At 47.0% G+C, this 20,798-nt stretch overlaps 2 protein-coding genes across 5 annotated transcripts; both read left to right on the forward strand.

Annotated features, from left to right (window-relative positions):
* Window positions 1–4,271: 4,271 nt before the first annotated feature.
* Window positions 4,272–10,097, forward strand: LOC120704234 (glutamate receptor 3.4-like). 3 transcript variants are annotated; one of them, XM_039988545.1, is made up of 7 exons: window positions 4,383–5,326; window positions 6,380–6,444; window positions 6,832–8,177; window positions 8,252–8,529; window positions 8,717–8,748; window positions 8,846–9,252; window positions 9,399–10,097. In XM_039988545.1, exons 3-7 carry the CDS (start codon window positions 6,843–6,845, stop codon window positions 9,888–9,890), a joined length of 2,544 nt encoding a protein of 847 aa, XP_039844479.1. In that variant the 5' UTR covers window positions 4,383–5,326; window positions 6,380–6,444; window positions 6,832–6,842; the 3' UTR covers window positions 9,891–10,097. The 3 variants fall into 3 exon arrangements, 2 of the variants coding, with proteins under 2 accessions (XP_039844478.1, XP_039844479.1); XR_005687506.1 differs by lacking the exon at window positions 6,380–6,444 and having other exon boundaries at window positions 4,272–5,326; window positions 8,851–9,252; window positions 9,399–9,767; XM_039988544.1 differs by lacking the exon at window positions 6,380–6,444 and having other exon boundaries at window positions 4,272–5,326.
* A 2,970-nt stretch (window positions 10,098–13,067) lies between these two features.
* LOC120704235 (glutamate receptor 3.4-like) lies at window positions 13,068–20,042 on the forward strand. Of its 2 annotated transcripts, XM_039988546.1 has the most exons (6): window positions 13,068–13,621; window positions 16,752–18,088; window positions 18,167–18,444; window positions 18,666–18,697; window positions 18,789–19,195; window positions 19,327–20,042. In XM_039988546.1, exons 1-6 carry the CDS (start codon window positions 13,360–13,362, stop codon window positions 19,786–19,788), a joined length of 2,778 nt encoding a protein of 925 aa, XP_039844480.1. In that variant the 5' UTR covers window positions 13,068–13,359; the 3' UTR covers window positions 19,789–20,042. The 2 variants fall into 2 exon arrangements, with proteins under 2 accessions (XP_039844480.1, XP_039844481.1); XM_039988547.1 differs by lacking the exon at window positions 19,327–20,042 and having other exon boundaries at window positions 18,666–18,701; window positions 18,792–18,876.
* Window positions 20,043–20,798: the final 756 nt, after the last annotated feature.

Consider the following 20,798-nt stretch of genomic DNA (forward strand, 5'->3'; position numbering starts at 1 on the left):
TCTTCTGGGCAACCTGGGCTATGGCAGCAGGGAGCGTGTCGAGGGGGTTCCTCAGCACATTGGGCTTTGGAACCCAAACCTGCTTCTGCGGAGGTACTTTCGGTGGTTCTTTAAGCACACCATCTGCGGGGTCAACAAGCGAAGGCTGTGTGCTCGTGCTAGCAGTGTTTCCAGTAGCCTTGCCAATCTTACCATACAACCTGTCAAAGTCTGACTTCGTGTATGTGTAACCGACCCCAAACCCATCTCCACGCTTGAACTGCTTAATCATCATGTCCAACTGCGGCTCACTAGCAGAAACCCAACTCAGAATCGCCCTAAGATAGGTATTCTCATTCTCCAGGTTAGCTTTCTCTACCGCAAGATTATCTAAATCAGAGATCAAACCAGGGCAAACAGAGCAGTCAATAGGTGGGCTAGACTCTACGACCTTAGTCTTTCCAAAAGACTTGATCAAAGCATTCTTCTCCTCTAGCTCCGACCTAAGCGTGGGACAAAGCTTACAAGCGCCAAGCAAAGCAGGCTTAGATCTAAGCTCCTCTAGTTCACAAATAACAGTAGCAAACTTGGACTGCAAAGAAGCTAGATCAGACTTGAAGATAGGACACTCATCGCATTCAAGCACATCACTAACAATGTGAGCGTCCTTGACAAGTTCAAGCTCATGCTTGGCCTTGGCTAGCTCGTGAGACACGTCAGAAAGCGAAGTCTTAGCAACATCTAAGTTCGCGACGTTCTCATCATGCTTGGCACGGAGAGCAACAAGATCATTCATGTGAGATATGCAGCCAGCGCACTCATCCTCACTAGATTTCTCCCTAGCACAAGCCAGCTCAGCCCTAAGCTTTCTACACTCTCTAGCTGCTTCCTTAAGCAGCCTCTTCTAGTTGTCGAGAGCGGCGTACAACTCCCTAACCTCTGTATCAAGCAGGTCGATCGTGGAGTTTACCTCTGAATCGCTCTCGGATCCAGGAGAAGAGCCAGAGTGCGTCGGTGTAGCATGTCCACCTGAAGACGCACGAGCACAATCGGCTTCGCCCGCCATGGTGTAGAAGCTCTTGCGCCGACCGGTCGCCAAGCAAAGGCCGATGAAGCCGGTGGCTTCCTTGTCCCGCTTCTTCTTCTTGTCGTCGTCGTCGGAGGTCGGTGAAGAAGAGCGGTCGGTGTCGGAGCTCTTGTCGAGGTCGCTGAGCTGCGCCAGGAAAGCCTTCTCCCACTTCTTGGCCTTGTACTGGAAGCGCTTCTTGAGCGACTCCTTGTCGAAGCGTCCTCCCCGGTCACGACTGCGGTGCTTGTGGTGCCGACGCTCCTTGTTGGAGCCTCCCTCATCGCGGTCGCGGTGGCAGTAGTAGTCGAAGGAGTTGTTCTGGCCACCGCCGGACTTCTTGGGGCAATCGGCGATGAAGTGGTTCAGATCGCCGCAGTTGTAGCACCCGGGGTTCTTCTTCCTCTGCCTGTTGTGGTAGACGCGCTGGAACTTGCTGATGAGGAGGCACAAGTCGCCGTCGCCCAGCGTCTCCAGCTGCTCATCTGAAACAGAAGGCAAAGAGGCAAGAGAAAAGCCAAGAGCAGAGTTAGCGTTAGAGCTCGATCCACCTGGCCAGTCACAAGAGCGACGCTCTTGGAAGGAGGGAACCATTGAGCTTGGCTCGTGTCTGGTTATTCACCTCCGTGGCCTTGAGCTTGATGAAAAGCTCGTTCACGGTCAGAGTCTCATAGTCTGCAGACTCAATGATCGTGTTCACCTTGAGATCCCACACAGAGCGGTCAAGTGCGTAGAGCAACTTGAGAGCCTTCTCGTGCTCTGTGTACTTAAGGGCACCAGCAGATCTGTTCGCATTGACCTTGTTCACAATCGACTGAAAACGACTGAACATCATGTCAATGCTCTCACCCGGCTCCTGTGTGAAGTTCTCGTACTCACACAGGTGAGTCTCGAACAGTCTGGCCTTCACCTGAGGTGTACCCTCGTGGTAGTTCTCAAGGCACGTCCAAATTTTGTGGACTTCCTAAAAACCCTGGACGCGTGAGAACTCCGCACGACAAACGCCAGCGAACAAGGCATTGACGGCCTTGGCGTTAGCCTCATGCTGGGTCACCTGAAGAGGTATGGTCCGAACAGCCAGCACCTCGTAAAGCTGGTTCGTGGTAATCTCCCAGAATTCGGCTCCCATGCTCTGCAGGAAGGCTCTCATGTGAACCTTCCAGTAGCCATAGTCCTCGCCGGAAAACACGGGGATCTTACCGAGACTCGCCATGGTCGCCGAGTGGTTTCGAATCGGTTAAGGTACTGAAAACCTCAACCGAGCTCTGATACCAATTGTGGGACCGAAGCCGGCGACCAGAGGGGGGTGAATGGGAGCCGATCAAAATTTCTTCTGAAATTCAAACCGTCGGCCTATATCCCAAAAATCACCCAAGCCCTCAAGCGTTCAGACCAAAGTTTGGAGTAGCTATAGAAAAGCTAAACCAACACAAAATGCCTCGAACGAGCGAGCAGAACCGCGAAGCAAATCGGAAGCAAATCGTGAAAACTGCAGAATTGATCTGCCAGGACCGGTCTGACCGGTGCACTGGACCGGTCTGACCGGTCGCGGCTATGCAAAAACTAACAGACCGGTCTGACCGGTCTTGCCTACCGGTCTGACCGGTGGCACCCAGAAAACCCCCGAAAACTTGGATTCAAACGATGAATCTCGAGCAAACGAAGTCCAAAACTGATAAAACTTGGAGGAAAGCTTCGTTCCTACCCCAAGAACGTATCCCCAAGAGATCTCACCCTAAAGATATCCATAGCACGAGAATTTCGGGATGAGATCAAAAGGGGTGGGGTTTTCTCTAGAACTCAAGAAATCGAATTCAAACGAGCTAGTGATTCCAGAGGGTTTAGGACAGGGCTAGAAGCACGGGAATCACAGCAAAGAACTCGTAGCCTCCTCGCACTCGTGTGCACCAAAAATGAAACCAAAATCCATCACAAACGGGCACAAAAATGAGGGGATTGAATCAATTCAAAAGCCCAGAGGGCAAGAGGAGGATAGGGCCTCCTTTCCCAATCAAATCCCTCACAAGGTCTCAACAATCCATGGACAAAATCTATTCAAACGAGAGGAACAGAGGGAGAGGAACACAGGGGCGGCGGCCTGGAGGAATAGAGAATTCACGGACAAGTTCTAAAAGCCGCTCCAAACCTAACACAAGTGAAGGGGTATTTATACCCGCGGGACTGGTCAGACCGGTACGCTGGACCGGTCAGACCGGTTGGTGCCAGGGACCGGTCAGACCGGTTGACCTGCAACACCCCCTGTACATGATCTCATCCGACGGCCGAGGTTCTTTCTTCGAAATGAAGTCTTCTCCGCGATGCCGCCATCTTGATAAAGATCTGGTCCGCGGTTTTGGAGGGTCCGCGAAACCCGGGTAGGTGGCCGGTTTTGAGAAAACCGCCAAAACCTCACGCGCGGGAAGATTCCCGCCTCCACGTCGTGGCCCTAGACGCCGTTCCCGCCTCGGCCTTCTGACGGCCCTAGACGCCGCCCGACGCCCGTCACCTCCTCGCCCGCAGCGAGGCCCTAGACGCCGTCGACGCCAGTCGCCTCCGTCAGTCCCGAGACCGACGCCCGTGCCTCTACGACTTGGCGTCTTCGACCGCCGTTCGCCTCCTTGGTTTTGTGGCGCAAACCAAGAAACCCGCCTTCCGTCACCGCTTGCGCCCTCGATCCAGGAGTGGACGCCACAGCTGCCGCCCGGTTCGAGCTCCGGTCCCGGCTGCCCTTCACCGCCGTCCACCGCACGATCCATCGGCCATAGCACCTCCACGGCAGCTCCCCGTCGACACTCGACGCCCGTGTACCTGCAATCCAAAGACCAAACGCACGATCACACCACACGGTTGACAATTCACTCATCACAAGCATGATAGAGTACTCAACATTCCTCAGATATTACTCGTACAAAAATGGCTTCATTTTCCATTCATGTCTACTGTACTTATAAAAAGGACATATTTTTGATAATTTACGTGCTGGATTTAGAGACACGTGAATTAAGTAAATTGGTGCTCGAAGTAGAGCCCTTTTTCTATGAGAAAAAGAACAAAATTCATTTGTAAAAAAAAGCAATTACTTCCCTTTTTCTTTTGTTCAAAAGCTGGTCACTTGGAGTTGGAGCAATGAATCTCTGCTGATCTGCAGAAGATCAAAGTCCACACAGTCCGCACAGCCACTGTACCTGCGTTTATCGGTGCCAAACCTTAGAACAGCGCCGAAACGGAATAAAGGGCAAACATTTCCCCACGTGAGAACCCTGCTCACTCCACTCCGAATTGTAGGCTGCCGCATCTCACCCTTTCGCCTTTCCTCGCCAATTTGCCATGTACTACTACTACCACAGGAATCGCCCGTCCCACTCCCACCACCATCCATGGCCGCATCTGCAACACAGAATCGCGCAGCGAAAAAATCTATCCCCCTCTCGCCTACCTCCCGGTTCCGAGTCCGTGACCGCGAATGCCATGCAGAAATTGCAATCGTCTTCTTCCTCCCCGCTCTGTCCCCATCGCGCGGTAACCATCGCATCTCCGGCTGCCGCCCCTCTCGCTCCTGTGCTTGCGTGCGCGTGCTGTGATGCACGCCTGCACATGTTCGGCGCCAACTACCTGCGCTGCTGTCGCGGGACAAGACTGCGGGGGGCTTGGACTACTACGCCTAGTTGTCAATTCTTTATCCTGATACAGCAGCCGTCAAGCTTTCTTCCAGGGAGGGGAGAGAAAGAGAGGGCGCTCCCAATCCTCTTCTTTCTCCATCTTCGTGCCCACCTGGGCCACCTCAAAACCAGCATCTTGCTTTCCCGATGGTATTAGAGCTCCACCCGACCGTACCAGCGTCCAGGAACCGGGTGTGAGGAACCTCTCCCTGCCGCCGCCCAATTCCGCCCCCCATTGCGCCAAGAACCGATGCAGCTCGCCCAAAGATGAAAGATTCCGGCTTGCGACGGTGCCGGTGCTCTACCGCCGATTCCGGGGAGGAGATGGAGGCCTGAAGCTCGCGGGTTGGGAGGAGGCCAATGGGGGCGCTTCAGGTGATGCTTCCGCTCTTGGTGCTGCTCGCCGCCGCGGCGAGGCTTGTCGCGGCGGCGGGGGCGCGGCCGAGCGAGGTGGCCGTGGGCGCGCTCTTCACCTACGACTCCACCATTGGCCGCGCGGCGCGGCTCGCCATCGAGCTCGCCGTCGACGACGTCAACGCCGACCGCACCGTGCTCGCGGGGACCCAGCTCAAGTTGATCACCCAGGACACCAACTGCAGCGGCTTTCTCGGGACCATCGAAGGTTGGCTCTTTGCTTCCTCCCTCAAGAGCTATGATTGGAGTAATTTCTATCTGAAAGATTGAAATTAAAATAGCTTCGTTTCAAAAAAAAAGAGTTGCGGCAAAAAAAAAACGATGGTTTCGATTGGAGGTCAGCTCTAGCGGACTAAATCTTTGCTAATTCAAATGATCAGTGACTGCTGTAGTAGCCTAATTGCTGTTCTTTTAATTGGATTGATCTGACATTTTGTTCCAACTATTCACAAAAGTTGAAGTGATGACGAGGAATTAAAAAAGTCAGCTTTAGCACTACTGCACTAGCAGTTAGAACAACGGACCACATAGAGTAACGTGTCAAGTAGTTGTTGCCTCATTTCTGGACTTCTTTTAAAATGTTTAAGACCATTACCCTACGACAACTTAAGCGTAAGCCTCATTGGTAGATGATAGTGGTTTAGAGGGGGCCAGCACAATCTGACTTGTACATCTGTTCTTGGCTTCTTGCCATCTTGGCGTGGTGGGCCTTGTAAATTATTGATCTCAATCTGCAAACCCTTAAAAGAACCAAAGTGGGTGCCACTACTTGATTCAGAAATCAGAATGTCAGGTTGCACATTGAGCGTTAGTAATTACAATAGTAGTTCCTTGCTTAGTTGCTTTGGGATCCTTTTTTACATGACCGTGTCTTTTGCTACATGTAGGGAAAAAAAAAGCATGTTCTCTCCATTCCTTTTCATTCCCAGAAATTCATTTGATCGTTGCTTGTACAGATCCATTGAGTTAACATTGTTTCCTTTCTATTGGAGATTCCCATGTTGGGTTAGGTAACGCAAATTTGTAGGACCTAAAAGTTGACTACCAAGAAATATTCATTTCCAATGTATTATTGGTTTAGTGTCTTTATATTACTGAACTAAAGGTCAAGGTGCCCTCTTGTCATGGCCAACTTTTCCCTTATTCGTTTAATGCAATAATTGCCTGCCTCATGTCTCACGAGATGATTTGTATATTTTAAATTGGAAATCGAGAAAGCAATGATTTGCTTGAACTTATGATGACATTGTCCTTCCTTCAGAGTTTGGCCAACCAGACTGTCTTGGTAGTAGAGGAGCAACAGACAAAAAGCATACCGGTACAATGGTACCACAAATGGCACAACTTATGAAATTCATTATAGTATTCCGTATGGTGCAAGAAACAAGCCTCAACTACTAGGGAGCATCCGATTCTTCACTTTATTTTCTTTAGATTCCTTTTTCCTTTTTATGTTGTTGCTTGGGTATAGGAAACAGCAGATTTATTGGAGACTGCTCCTCTATATGTTAGAAGTTTCCTGCTGTTATCCGACAATAATGTTTTCTTAACATGAGCAAAGTTTTAGGAAGGTGGACTCTATAGCCATAGCCAACTTTTTGAGCAGAACGAAAACTTACGAATGTTAAAACTTAGCTTTTCAATTTATCAGCTGTAGCTGTTCCTCACTTGGATGGTCCATGAACTGATTCATAAAATTTTACTTGGTTCCAGCATTGCAGCTAATGGAAAACAATGTCGTTGCCGTTATTGGCCCACAATCCTCTGGGATAGGCCATGTCATTTCCCATGTTGTTAATGAGCTACATGTTCCTCTTCTATCATTTGCGGCCACAGACCCAACTCTTTCTGCATCAGAGTACCCTTACTTCATAAGGACAACCATAAGTGACTACTTCCAAATGAACGCCGTTGCTAGCATTGTTGAACACTATCAGTGGAAAGAGGTAACTGCTATATTCGTTGATGATGATTATGGGCGAGGTGGTGTCTCAGCCCTTGGTGATGCACTTGCAGAAAAGAGGGCAAGGATTTCATATAAGGCAGCTATTCCTCCTAACTCAAATACAGACATGATCAACGATGTATTGTTCAGAGCAAATATGATGGAATCAAGGGTCATGGTTGTGCATGTCAATCCTGACACGGGGATGAGCATATTTTCTATTGCTAACAAGCTCCAGATGCTGGCCAGCGGCTATGTCTGGATAGTGACTGATTGGCTAGCTGCTGTTCTGGATTCCTCAGCGTCTAGAGATCTTAAATATATGAGTCATATTCAGGGACTAATTGTTCTTCGTCAGCACACTCCTGAATCTGCTGCCAAGAATAAGTTCATATCTAAATGGAATGGTGTGGCTCGTAATAGAAGTATTACTTCTGGCTTGAACTCATACGGCTTTTATGCATATGACTCAGTTTGGGCTGTTGCTCATGGTATTGATCAATTTCTCAATAGTGGGCAACAGATCAACTTCTCTACAGATCCAAGATTGCACGATTCTAATGGAAGCAATTTGCAGCTATCAACTCTCAAGATATTTGATGGTGGTGAGCAGATGCTACAGCAACTTCTCCTCACAAATTTTACAGGCCTAACTGGTCCAGTCCAATTTAATTCAGACCGCGATTTGGTACGCCCAGCATATGATATCCTTAATATTGGTGGTTCTGGCTCCCAGTTGATCGGCTATTGGTCCAATTACTCAGGCCTCTCTGTAACTGCTCCTGAAATTTTGTATCAGAAGCCACCAAATACTTCTTCATTTGTCCAGCGGCTCCACAATGTGGTCTGGCCAGGTGATTCCACCACTACACCAAAGGGGTGGGTTTTCCCAAACAATGGACAGCCTCTGCGAGTTGGTGTTCCAATGAAAGCAAGCTTTAAGGAACTAGTGGCAGGTGGCAGGGGCCCTAATAATGTGACTGGTTACTGTGTTGATATATTCAATGCAGCAATTAATCTGCTTCCTTATCCAGTTCCCTGCCAATTCATAACAATAGGGGATGGTACAAAGAACCCAAACTATGACGATATTATTAATATGGTTGCTTCCAATGTATGCTCTCATTCTTTGTTCCGGTGTTTTAACTATTTTGTTTTGAGTCCACTGATTTATTTCATTTCATTTAGTCCCTTGATGCAGCTGTTGGTGACTTTGCTATTGTGAGAAATAGAACAAAGATTGCAGAATTCACGCAGCCTTATATTGAATCAGGGCTTGTGATAGTAGCACCAGTGAAACAAGCAACTTCAAGTGCCTGGGCTTTCCTTAAACCTTTCACATTGGAGATGTGGTGTGTGACAGGTGCTCTTTTTCTTTTTGTGGGGATAGTTGTTTGGATTCTTGAACATCGGACTAATGAGGAGTTTCGAGGCTCTCCACGACGACAAGTTATAACAATATTTTGGTACGCTTCTGTTGCTACTTAGGGATGAATTATATCCTAGGTTACCAAGTCTCGCTTGAGTTGATTCATGAAGCAGAGTTTGTATCTTTATATAATTCATGCTAGTGTCATGATTTAATATTATTTCATTGGTGATTTTTTAAAATGTTATGTTACAAACTGACTGACATTTCATCTTATATTTCAGGTTTAGCTTCTCAACAATGTTCTTTGCACACAGTAAGTCCACTAGATCCATAAAATGATGTTATGTTTAACTCATCCATGATGCCTTTCCTGTCTGGATGGAAACATCTTAACGAGAAACTCACTTCAGGACAGAACACTGTAAGTGCACTTGGGCGGTTCGTGTTGATCATATGGTTGTTTGTTGTGCTGATCATCAATTCAAGTTATACTGCAAGTTTGACGTCAATCCTCACAGTCCAACAGCTAGCAACGGGAATAACTGGGATTGACGATTTGATTTCGAGTGCTTTACCTATTGGATATCAGGCCGGAAAATTTACCAGAAATTACCTGATCGAAGAGCTCAATATTCCTGAGTCTCGACTGATTCCACTTAATACAATCCAGGAATATGCTGATGCCCTTAAACATGGACCAAAAGATGGCGGTGTTGCTGCAATTGTTGATGAGATGCCATATGTTGACATTTTCTTGTCATATCACTGCAATTTCAGAGTAGTGGGACAGGAGTTCACGAAGGAGGGATGGGGCTTTGTACGTTCATCATCCTTTTTCTAATTTTTGTGTGTTCAATTCACCTTCTTTTGGCCATTCCTCCCGTTGCATCTCAGAGAGTTATAAATCCATGTCTGTTATTGTAATGGAAATAATTTATTCATCTCCATTGTTCTTCTTTACAGGCATTCCAGAGAGATTCCCCCCTTGCTGCAGACTTATCAACAGCCATCCTTCAGCTTTCAGAGAGTGGCCAGCTTCAGAGAATTCACGACGAGTGGTTGACGCGGTCTAGTTGCTCCTCTGATGACAGTGAAGTGGGAGCGACCAGGCTTGGCCTTGGAAGCTTTTGGGGCCTTTTCCTCGTTTGTGCCCTGATATGTCTCCTTGCTCTGCTGGTGTTCTTCATACGAGTCTGCTGGCAGTATAGCAAGTACTCCAATTCTGAAGCTGCTGGTGAGCCCAGTGCAGCTGATGCTAATGCCGCTGCCGCTGCCGTTGCCGCTGATGCTGCCGAAAGACAGCGAAGGCCATCACGCCTTGGCAGCTTCAAAGAACTGATACAGTTTGTCGACAAGAAGGAGGAAGAAGTTAGGAGAACGATGAAACGAAGATCAAGCGAGAAAGATAACCAACCTGCAGGATCCTCAGATGTTCAGTCAGTGGTTTCAGCATAGAACATTCTTTCCGACTAAAGTCCTTCAGAAGGCAAAGCAGGGAAGCATAATACCGATAGCTTATTGATTTAGGTTAACTTGCTTGGGGTAGGAGATCAAAGAACCATTTTTCATCTGGGCCATTAGAATTTCGTCTCAGATACATATACACAAGTTGTACTAAACAATTGTTTCTGGTAATTGAGTTCTTTTATCAAGCTGTGCAAAGTGATTTTTTTCCACTTGCTTTGTTAAGACAAGTTTTTTTCTTTTTCTTTCCTTTTTTCGTCTCAGCTTATCCATTTTTTCTTATTTTTCACTCCGCCAATCTTCCTAGCAAGCAGCCTTGTTTAGATGCATAATTTAAAATTCTAAAATTATCACATCGAATGTGTGCCGCACATGCATGGAGTATTAAATCTAAATAAAATAAAAAACTAATTGCATAGTTTGTTTATAAATTACGAGATGAATCTAATGAGTCTAATTAGGTTATGATTAGACACTAAATTGCTACAGTAAATATGTCTACTGACAAATTAATTAGTCTTAATAAATTCATCTCGTAGTTTTACAGACGAGTTCTGTAATTAATTTTGTGATTAATTTATATTTAATATTTCAATTGTAAAAAATTTACTTTTAAAAATTTTACACGTTGCATCTAAACAGGGATCAAGTCGCTGTCTTGTAGCCAAGGCACCTCGGTGATAAACGGGGCCTACCACCTGCAATGTATAGCAGGACGGCGGTGATCAAACGTGGCAGGAATCAGGGTCGTACATTGGCTGCTCTCTCGCTACCCCTCGCCCATTCGATTGAGCTACTGTCCTTTGACTTCACGTCAGGGGAGCCTCTTCCATCCGCCTCTGCTCAGCAACAATATTTAATCACGTTCGGGCCCCTGAAAGTAATAGCCATGGTAATAATTGAGCAACGGGCCCTCTCTCCCCATTTCTCTTTAAACACACTGGATTCTTCTGGTGGGGACGATTGATTACGCCAAGCTGATTTGGCCTTGTTTAGTTCCATTCAAAAATTTTACACATCAATATTTGGACACAATGGTGTAGTAAATGTAGACGAAAAAATATCAGTTTTCACATATCGTCTGTAAATTGTGTGACGAATCTTTTAAGCTTAATTAGTCCGTAATTAAACAATAATTGCTATTATAAGCATGTGCTAATGATGGATTAATTAGTCTTAATAAACTTGTCTCGTAGTTTACAGACGAATTATGTAATTAGTTATTTTATTAATCTATGTTTAATACTTTAAATGTGAAAAGATTTTATTTTAAAAAATTTATCCAGGTGAACTAAACAAGATCATGGCTTATTTGACGTACTTGTTGAGAAAACTTATGGAATGTAAGAAGCTATATTGTAATAAAAGACTAGAGGCCTAAAACTTAGCTGTTTGTAGACCGTAAGGCCGAGAGAAAACAAGTAAATCATTTTGTTTATAATTATGTGATGGGTTGTGTACCACAACCTAATGGAAACTAGTTGTGAGTGAATGATGGAATTGCAGCAGTCCAGAGGTTAGAAGAAGATTGTGAAGCCTATAAAAGCTGCATATTCATTTTCACTTGAGTTTATTAAAGAAACTGGTTTCCACAGTTGAAACTTGAAAGTAGAAACAAGGGCCAAAGTTTTTTCAATTTTTTTTTTCGAGGCCAAAGCACAAGAGCCAAAGTCATCGGCCAGAACCAGCGGGATAATTACTCAATTTATATTAATTCATAATTAATGGATAATTAATTCATGATTAGTGACTAATTACTGTAGCATCGTTGTAGCAAATTATAAATTAATTAGGCTTGTTAGATTCGTCTCGTAACAACAACATAGCTTTTTTCCCCAAATAAGTTGGGATAGGCTAGAGATAAAACCCAAAAGAAATAAATGTCATGGTTCAGACACATTGATAGCTAGTCTCCAAGTGCACCTATCCAAAACTATCTCTTTAGAGATATTCCAATCCTTAAGGTCTCTCTTAACCGACTCATCCCAAGTCAGTTTAAGTCTACCTCTATCTCTTTTTACATTATCGACCCGCTCAAGAACCACACTACGCACCGGCGTCTCAGGAGGCCTCCGTTGGACATGTCCAAACCATCTCAGTCAATGCTGGGTAAGTTTCTCCTCAATTAGTACCACCCCAATCCTATCCCGAATATCTTCGTTTCGGACTCTATCCCTCCTTGTGTGCCCGCAAAACCACCGCAACATCCGCATCTCTGCTACAGTCAGTTGCTGGACATGTCGTCTTTTTGTAGGCCAACATTCAGCACCGTATAACATCGCCGGGTGAATTGCTGTCCTATAAAACTTGCCTTTTAATTTTTGTGGCACCCTTTTGTCACAAAGGATGCCATAAGTTTGATGTCATTTCAACCAGCCAGCTGAAATTTTATGTCTAACATCTTCATCAATGTCGTCGTCCTTTTGTAGCACCGATTTTGAATACCGAAAAGTATCCTTCTGGATCACCACTTGCTCATCTAGACTAATATCTTCCCTCTCATGTCTAATCGTGCTGAAATTACATATCATATACTCGGTCTTAATCCTACTAAATCTGAATCCTTTCAAGTCTAACGTTTGTCTGTCTTGATAAGCCACGGGCTACGGATCGGCCCCAGCACAATTCGTCAATCGAATATCTGTGGACGACGAATTCAACAGAGCCTTGGACTATTGAGAGAGAATGAGAGATGACTGGTCAGTGCAGACTCATGGGCCCACGGACTAGCGGCTGCGCCCTTGGCAGGAGGATATTTTTATCGCCTCGCGTATGTGGCAACGGATTCAGGCCCTGTTTATTCCAACCCCGTAAATTCCTTAAACACAAATAAATGTTACATCAAATATTTCGACACATGTATAGAATATTAAATAAAGTCTATTTATAAAACTTTTTGTATGAATGGGCTGTAAATCGCGAGACAAATCTAATAAACCTACTTAATCCATGATTTACAACAGTGGTGCTACAGTAACCATCCCCTAATTATGAATTAATCATGAATTAATTAGTATTATTAGATTCGTCTCGTGATTTACAACCCATCTGTAAAAAAGTTTTGTAAATAGACTTTATATAGTACTTCAAATTAGTAAGATTTCGTCGCAATTTTTTTTTTCAAACATCTAAACAAGGCCTCACACACCGTTCGCCTCTCCCTCTCGCTCGGCGTCGCTACTGTGCTTGCGTTTTGCGTCATGCGTCATGCGTGATTCACACACTGACACACACACCTGCGCATCCGCTGCTGCCGCATCCCTCAAGCTTCCGCCCGGGGAGAGGGAGAGACCTCGGCTCCTCCCCAGTGGTCCTTTTCACTATCCTCCTTCCTTGCTCACCTCGAAACCCGAATCTTGTTTTGCGATGATATGATGGTACATAGCTCCAGGCCTTCACCCGATTCAAGGTCTCGGCTTTCGGCGTCCCCCGTGCTCTAGTGCCGCTTGGATTCGGGCCAATGGGCGCGGCTCAGCTGGTGGCTTGGTTCTTGGCGCTCGCCGCCGCCGCGGGGGCGGCGGTGTCGGCGGCGGGGGCGCGGCCGAGCGAGGTGGCCCTGGGCGCCCTCTTCACGTACGACTCCACGATTGGCCGCGCGGCGCGGCTCGCCATCGAGCTCGCCGTCGACGACGTCAACGCGGACGGCACGGTGCTCGCGGGGACGAAGCTCAGTCTGAAGAGCCGCGACACCAACTGCAGCGCCTTTCTTGGGACCGTCGAAGGTTGTTGTTTTTCTTTTTTCTTTTTGCTTCCTCTCTTTCCTTGAGTTGTTCATGACTTCATGTCCATGCGCCAAGAACTAGAATTACCGTGCCAAGAATTAGAATTACCTTGTCGAGAATTAGAATTGCCATTGAAGTAGCAGCGTTGAGGCCTCTATGAATGCAAGCAAAAGCTATTTTTTTCTATGTCTTAGCTTTTATCAATGAAGCTGAAGCACAAAAGAGGGAGGTAATACTATTTTGGGAAATTTGTCTGTGACACACCCTAAAAACGTGATTTTGTGCACTGCACACCACACTCTCCAAATTAGTGTGTAGCACATCCTGAATGTTTGATTTTGTGTGTGGCACATTGACTTCATTAAACAACTCTTTTACAATCTGAATGGTGAGAGAAAAGACCAAAATGCCCCAAGAACCAATGCCCGTGCCAGTGGCCGCGCCGGCCGCCATTGCCAATGGGAAGGAGTCTCCTCTAATGGGAAGCTCGGAGTTCTACCACTTCCACCCCGCCGAAGACCTGCTCGACCACCACCGCTTCAGCACGAGCTCCCTCGTCGAGGACTTCTCCGCCAGCCTTGGCGCCGCGTTCCACGGCCCCGCGAAGAAACCGCAGAGGTGGCGCAAGGCGTGGAACCTCTGGGGCCTGATCCACCACCGTGCCGCCAGGCGACGCTCCGATCGGCGGACCGCGTGTTCTCAGAGCCCTGGCCGGAGCAGCGGACCCGCTCCGCCAGCCGCACGTCCGCCCAAGAACCACAGCGCCCACGCGCGATGGCGGCGCTCCGCCAGCCGCGCGTCTGTCCTAGCGCCCGCGCGCGAAGACGGCGGCGCTTCGGGAGCGTGCGTCCGCAACCGCGTTGCCCCCCGCGCCCGCGCCACCCGTCCGTGCGCGGCCCTGGCGGCCTCCATGTGCGCGGCGGACTTCGCGGCCCAACTCTCCCGGGCCAAGAACGTTGCCGCCGCGGGGGACCCGCAGGCACGCGCCGCGCTGCAGGACATCACCAACGAATCCCCCATTGTCGGCCTCGCCGCGGGCGGCCTCCACGGCTCCTACAAGACCCCCGCCTCCACCGCCGCCAAGACCCGCCGCAGGGCCCCGCGCCGCACGCCCGGCTCCAAGGAGGCGCTCTTGCGCTGCGAGGTCAAGGCGCTCCTGCACAAAGGTCGAGGAGGAGCAGGGGTGCGCCCCCGCGGCTCTCGCCAGGCCAGCGCGCATCCAGGATCTTCTTAGGGTCTCCAGGTCGCCGGCCCAGCTCCTCGCGCCCACGCCGGCCAACACGCCGCAGATCGGGCCCGTCCACGCAGGAGCGCGCATCCAGGAGATTCCACGAGGACGATGAGGATGAGGAGTGAAGCAATGTCAGTCGTGTTCAGATTCGGGCATCGCCGTGGTCTCGGCCGCCGGCCTGCGCAGCGCCCCCGCAGGCCGCCGCCCCCGGTGCCCCGCCGTGCCTGCGCTGGCTCTGCGGCTTCAAGCTCCTCCTCGCCGGCAGCCACGGGCCGCTCCTCCTCGTTGCTGGCCACGGGCTGCTCCTCCTCGCTGCCGGCCACGGGCCGCTCCTCCTCACCGCTGCCGGCAAAGTGTGGATTGGCGTCGAGGGTCCACGGCGGCGCGGGCCAGAGGTGGCGTGGACCGGCGTCGAGTGGCCACGGCGAGGCGCGGACCGCCACCGTAGGGTGCGAGGTGGGGCGGCCGCGGGAGGCCGCGATGGGCGCGACAGTGAGGAGACGGAGGGGAAAGAGAGAAGAAGAGAGGCGAGGAGGAAGAGGGCAAAGGGCAAAATAGTCTTTTTATCTGACCTCTCAGTTGAAAATGAATAGTTTATTAGATGCAGCGTGTGGTAGACCAAATGACGCTTTCGCGGTGTGCTGGGAACAAATTCGAGTTTGGCGGTGTGCTCTACACAAAATCATGCTTTCACAGTGTGCTGTGGACAAATTTCCCTACTATTTTACACCCTCAAACAGTTTTGATTGTCCCGGCCATTCCATTTTCGTATTGTTTTGTACTATACTAGTTTATTATCCTTGCCTTTCTGTTTTGAGATTCCCACATGACCGATATAGCTTATATAGACCTCATTATTTACTATCATTGAATATTCTGTTCCAGTATATTAGTATTGGTATAGTGTCTTAGTCAAACTAGGTCAATGTACCCCCTATTGGTCCAACTTTATATTCTTCACTTTATTGTAGTATTAATGTTGGGCTCGTGTTTCATGAGCTGATGTCTTAATGTTTATAACTATCTTATTGTCATTGCAGTCAAAAACAATTCTTATGATGACATTGCCCTTGATGTGCGGATACTTGCAAAAGCTCTCATGTGATGTCACACAATTCTTATGATGACATTGCCCTATTAAAGAGTTTCAACTTTCGTTGATACCTTTTGGATGCGTGTGAACCCCCAATCCCTCATTCTTGTCATGAAATCTCACTCTCCAGATGGCTTGCACCCCTTCCGCTCAAGCTCATTATGTGTGTATCTGTATCCATATTTGTCTTTTTGTTTTCTTGGGGGTGAGCGTAAAACACAAGAGCTTCATTCATATCACAGCAGAACTACCCATCCTTTTCCCCTTAGCCTGTCTGAGTGTAACTATCTATATTAGGCAGTTCTGCTAACCTGATTGTCTTGCCAAAGTGCCAATAGAAGAGACAGGGACAAAAAGAATACTTGTGGAGTGGAGTGGTACCACAAATGGCATAACCTATGAATTAGTTAAGGTATTCTGTAGGGTGCACCATGCACGAAACATGCAGCTGCAGTGGAGAATCCAATTCTTCACTTTCTTCTCATGCAAGATTACTTTATCTATGTGCCATGTTTGAGCACAACATTGGCTATATATATACACTCACGTGTCAGTGCAGAGGCTGAATATTTTTTTCCTTTATCTAAAAAAATCTTTGAGCAATACATGAAAATAAATAGGTTCATTGCAGACTGCTTCTTTGTTTCAGTGACAATTAGTTTTCCTATTTTTGTCAGAAAATAAAATTCTCTGTTACCTTTTCTTCGCTTGCAACAAGTCAGAACTAAGCTTCAGTTCGTCAACTGACTCTTCTACTCACAGTGATGGTGCATGAACTGATTCATTGAAACCTTACTTTGTTGCAGCATTTCAGCTTATGGAGGAAAATGTAGTTGCTGTGATTGGGCCGCAGTCCTCGGGGATAGGCCATGTCATCTCTCATGTTGCTAATGAGCTACATGTTCCTCTTCTGTCATTTGCGGCCACAGATCCAGCTCTTGCTGCATTAGAGTATCCCTACTTCTTAAGAACAACCATAAGTGACTACTTCCAAATGAATGCTGTTGCTAGCATTGTTGATTACTATCAATGGAAAAGAGTGACTGCTATATACGTTGATGATGATTATGGGCGAGGTGGTGTGTCCGCCCTTGGTGATGCACTTGCAACAAAAAGGGCAATCATTTCATATAAAGCAGCTATTCCCCCAAATTCAAATGCAGACGTGATCAGTGATGTACTGGTTAGAGCAAATATGATGGAATCAAGGGTCATGGTTGTGCATGTCAATCCTGACACGGGAAAGAGAATATTTTCTGCAGCTAACAAGCTCCAGATGGTTGCCAGTGGCTATGTCTGGATAGTAACTGATTGGCTAGCTGCTGTCCTTGATTCCTCAGCATCTAGAGATCTTAAAGATATGAGTCATATTCAGGGACTGATTGTTCTTCGTCAGCATACTCCTGAATCTGATGCTAAGAATAAGTTCATATCTAAATGGAATACTATGGCTCGTAACAGAAGTGTTACTTCTGGCTTGAACTCATATGGCTTTTATGCTTATGACAGTGTTTGGACTGTTGCTCGTGCTATCGATCAATTCCTCGACAGTGGGCAACAGATCAACTTCTCAACAGATCCCAGGTTGCATGATTCAAATGGCAACACTTTGCGTCTATCAACTCTCAAGATATTTGATGGTGGTGAGCAGATGCTACAGCAACTTCTACTCACAAACTTTACAGGTGTGACAGGTCCAGTCCAGTTTGGTTCAGACCGCAATTTAGTACGCCCAGCGTATGATATCCTTAATGTTGGTGGTTCTGGCTCCCGCTTGATTGGCTATTGGTCTAACCATTCTGGCCTTTCTATTGCTGCTCCAGAAATTTTATATCAGAAGCCACCAAATACAAGTGCCCAGCAGCTATACAATGTGCTATGGCCAGGTGACTCCACAACTATGCCTAGGGGTTGGGTATTCCGAAACAATGGCCAGGCTCTGAGAGTTGGGGTTCCGAATAAAGCAAGCTTTAAGGATTTAGTGTCAAGCAGAGGCCCTGGTAATGTGACGGGTTATTGCATTGATGTATTCAACACGGCAATTAAGCTGCTTCCTTACCCAGTTCCTGTCCAATTTGTTACTATTGGGGATGGCACAAAGAACCCAAGCTATATTGGCATCGTTAGCATGGTAGCTGCCAATGTATGTGCCCTCATCCTTTGTTCCAGTTTATTTCACCATTTTGTTGACATTCCTCTGATTTGTTTCATTTTCATTTAGACCCTTGATGCAGCTGTAGGCGACTTTGCTATAGTCAGAAATGGAACAGCGATCTCAGAATATACACAGCCTTATGTCGAGGCAGGGCTCGTGATAGTAGCGCCGGTGAAACAAACACCTCCAAGTGCCTGGGCTTTCCTCAAACCCTTCACATTGGAGATGTGGTGTGTCACAGGTGCTCTTTTTATTTTGGTGGGGGTAGTAGTTTGGCTTCTTGAACATCGGATTAATGAGGATTTTCGAGGCTCTCCACGGCGACAAGTTATAACAATAATCTGGTACGTTTCTGTTGCTACTTTAATGATGTGTTTATCCTAGTTTACCACACCTGGCTTGAGTCGAAGTTCAGACTGGGAATACCATTATGGGGTCAAAATGTTTCTAGCTTTATTTAATTCATGTTAGGTCTATAATTTACTGCTATTTTTGTTGGTGGTTTTTCTAAATGATTAGCTAGCTGAACTTTAAGAATTGACTGATATTGTGTGCTTCTTTTCAGGTTCAGCTTCTCAACAATGTTCACCGCACACAGTAAGTCCTGTAGATGTTTCACATGATATTAACTCTTCCATGATTATTTCCCTGTATGGATGCAAATATCTTGACGAGAAATTCACTTTAGGAGAAAACATCTTAAGCGCGCTTGGGCGGTTCGTGTTGATAATATGGTTATTTGTTGTGCTGATCATCAATTCAAGTTATACTGCTAGCTTGACGTCAATCCTCACAGTCCAACAGCTCGACACAGGAATTACAGGGCTTGATAGTTTGATTGCCAGTTCTTTGCCTATTGGATACCAGAATGGAAAATTTACCAAAAAGTACCTGATTCAAGAACTCAATATTCCAGAGTCTCGATTGGTAGCACTAAATACGATCCAGGAATATGCTGATGCCCTCAACCGTGGACCAAACTACGGCGGTGTTGCCGTGATTGTGGATGAGAAGCCGTATATTGATATCTTCCTGTCATACTACTGCAACTTCAGAATAGTAGGGCAGCAATTCACAAGGGAAGGATGGGGCTTTGTACGTTCACCGTCCTTTAACTTGTTTGCCTTCATTCATTCCTCCCGTTGCATCTCAGCGAAGCATAAATAAATACATGTCTAGTGCTGTAAAGGAAATGATTTATTCTGCTCCACTGTTTTTCGTTACAGGCATTCCAGAGGGACTCCCCTCTTGCTGCAGACATGTCAACAGCCATACTTCAACTTTCAGAGAGTGGCCAACTTCAGAGAATTCATGACGAGTGGTTCACGCGTCGTGGTTGCGCCTCTGATGATGAGAGCCAGGTGGGAGCAACCAGGCTTGGCGTCGGAAGCTTTTCAGGCCTTTTCCTCATGTGTGCCCTGATATGTATCTTCGCTCTGGTGGTGTTCTTCATACGGATCTGCTGGCAATACAACCAGTACTCCAGTTCTGAAGCTGCCCGTGAGCCCAGTGCAGCCGATGCTGATGCTATCCAGCGGAGGCCATCAGGCTGCAGCTTCAAAGAGCTGTTACAGTTTGTCGACAAGAAGGAGGAAGAAATCCGGAGGAAGATGAAACGAAGATCAAGCGACAAAGATAACCAAGCTGCAGGTTCCTCTGGTGCGCTGTCAGTGACTTCAGCGTACTAACGTTCTTTCAGGCGTCAGTCCTTCAGATGGCAGAGCATGGAAATACATTACCAAGAAACATATCGAACAGATTCATGTAGATAGTGGTGATATATCTTGATCCAAGAATCCCTTAAGATCTATAGGATTGCCTTGTCTATGATATACGTGGTTTGTATTCCACAACTGTAAGTTTCTTTGCTTTTCTAACAAGCATATTTCTGGCTTCCCTCCGACTGATTATTAGTTCTATATAGCATTATAGGCTTATAGCACATGCTGTTTAACCTGTACACATCTGCTAACGTCTGGATTGGCGAAGTGGCACGAGCTACTTGGTTGGCACTCTGAATTCTGAAACCCTGAAGCCTGGACTGAGCTTTCAAGCGGGAACAGGTCGGCCGTTGTGCTATTACCCAGATCTGGTCAGCCTCGCGTGGGCACGAGAAGCCCAATAATGATCCAGTCGCATTTCTAGTCCTGCGCGCGGGATTTGGCTTTGGCTTCGCCGGGGGTGGGGAAACGGAGCTGCGCTGCACAGTTCTTGTTCAGCTCGACTAGCCCGGACACACTGGCCCATGGACAGGCAAGTTATTTCGGTTCCCCTGCGCTCAACCGCCCGCAGCCGCACACTTTACCCTGGCGGCCTTGCTAGCACCGGCGATTTAAAGATTTTTTACCGTCTTTGAGAATGTGTAAACCGAGTTGCTGAGGTAGTTAGTCTTTTTAACACGTACATTTTTTTAATTCAAGCCTCAAGCTTAGCATGATGCTCGTATTTTTATCAACTTGTGTGCTGAGAATTTTATAAAAATTTGGCTATGCGGCTGCAGAGGTCGGATATATTTCCTTTATCTAAAAAACTATTTATTTAGTAAAGGGATATCTGAATTCCCAACCCATCATTTTCAGATGTATCATATTTTCAGGGACACAGAGGGTCATCTGAAATTAAACTACAGTTGTCTCCATTTCAAAAAAAAAAACTACAGTTGTCTGAAACTCCTACTTGAGGCCATTCCATTCCTCAC

This window comes from Panicum virgatum, chromosome 4K, assembly GCF_016808335.1.
Source record: "Panicum virgatum strain AP13 chromosome 4K, P.virgatum_v5, whole genome shotgun sequence".
NCBI lineage: Eukaryota > Viridiplantae > Streptophyta > Magnoliopsida > Poales > Poaceae > Panicum > Panicum virgatum.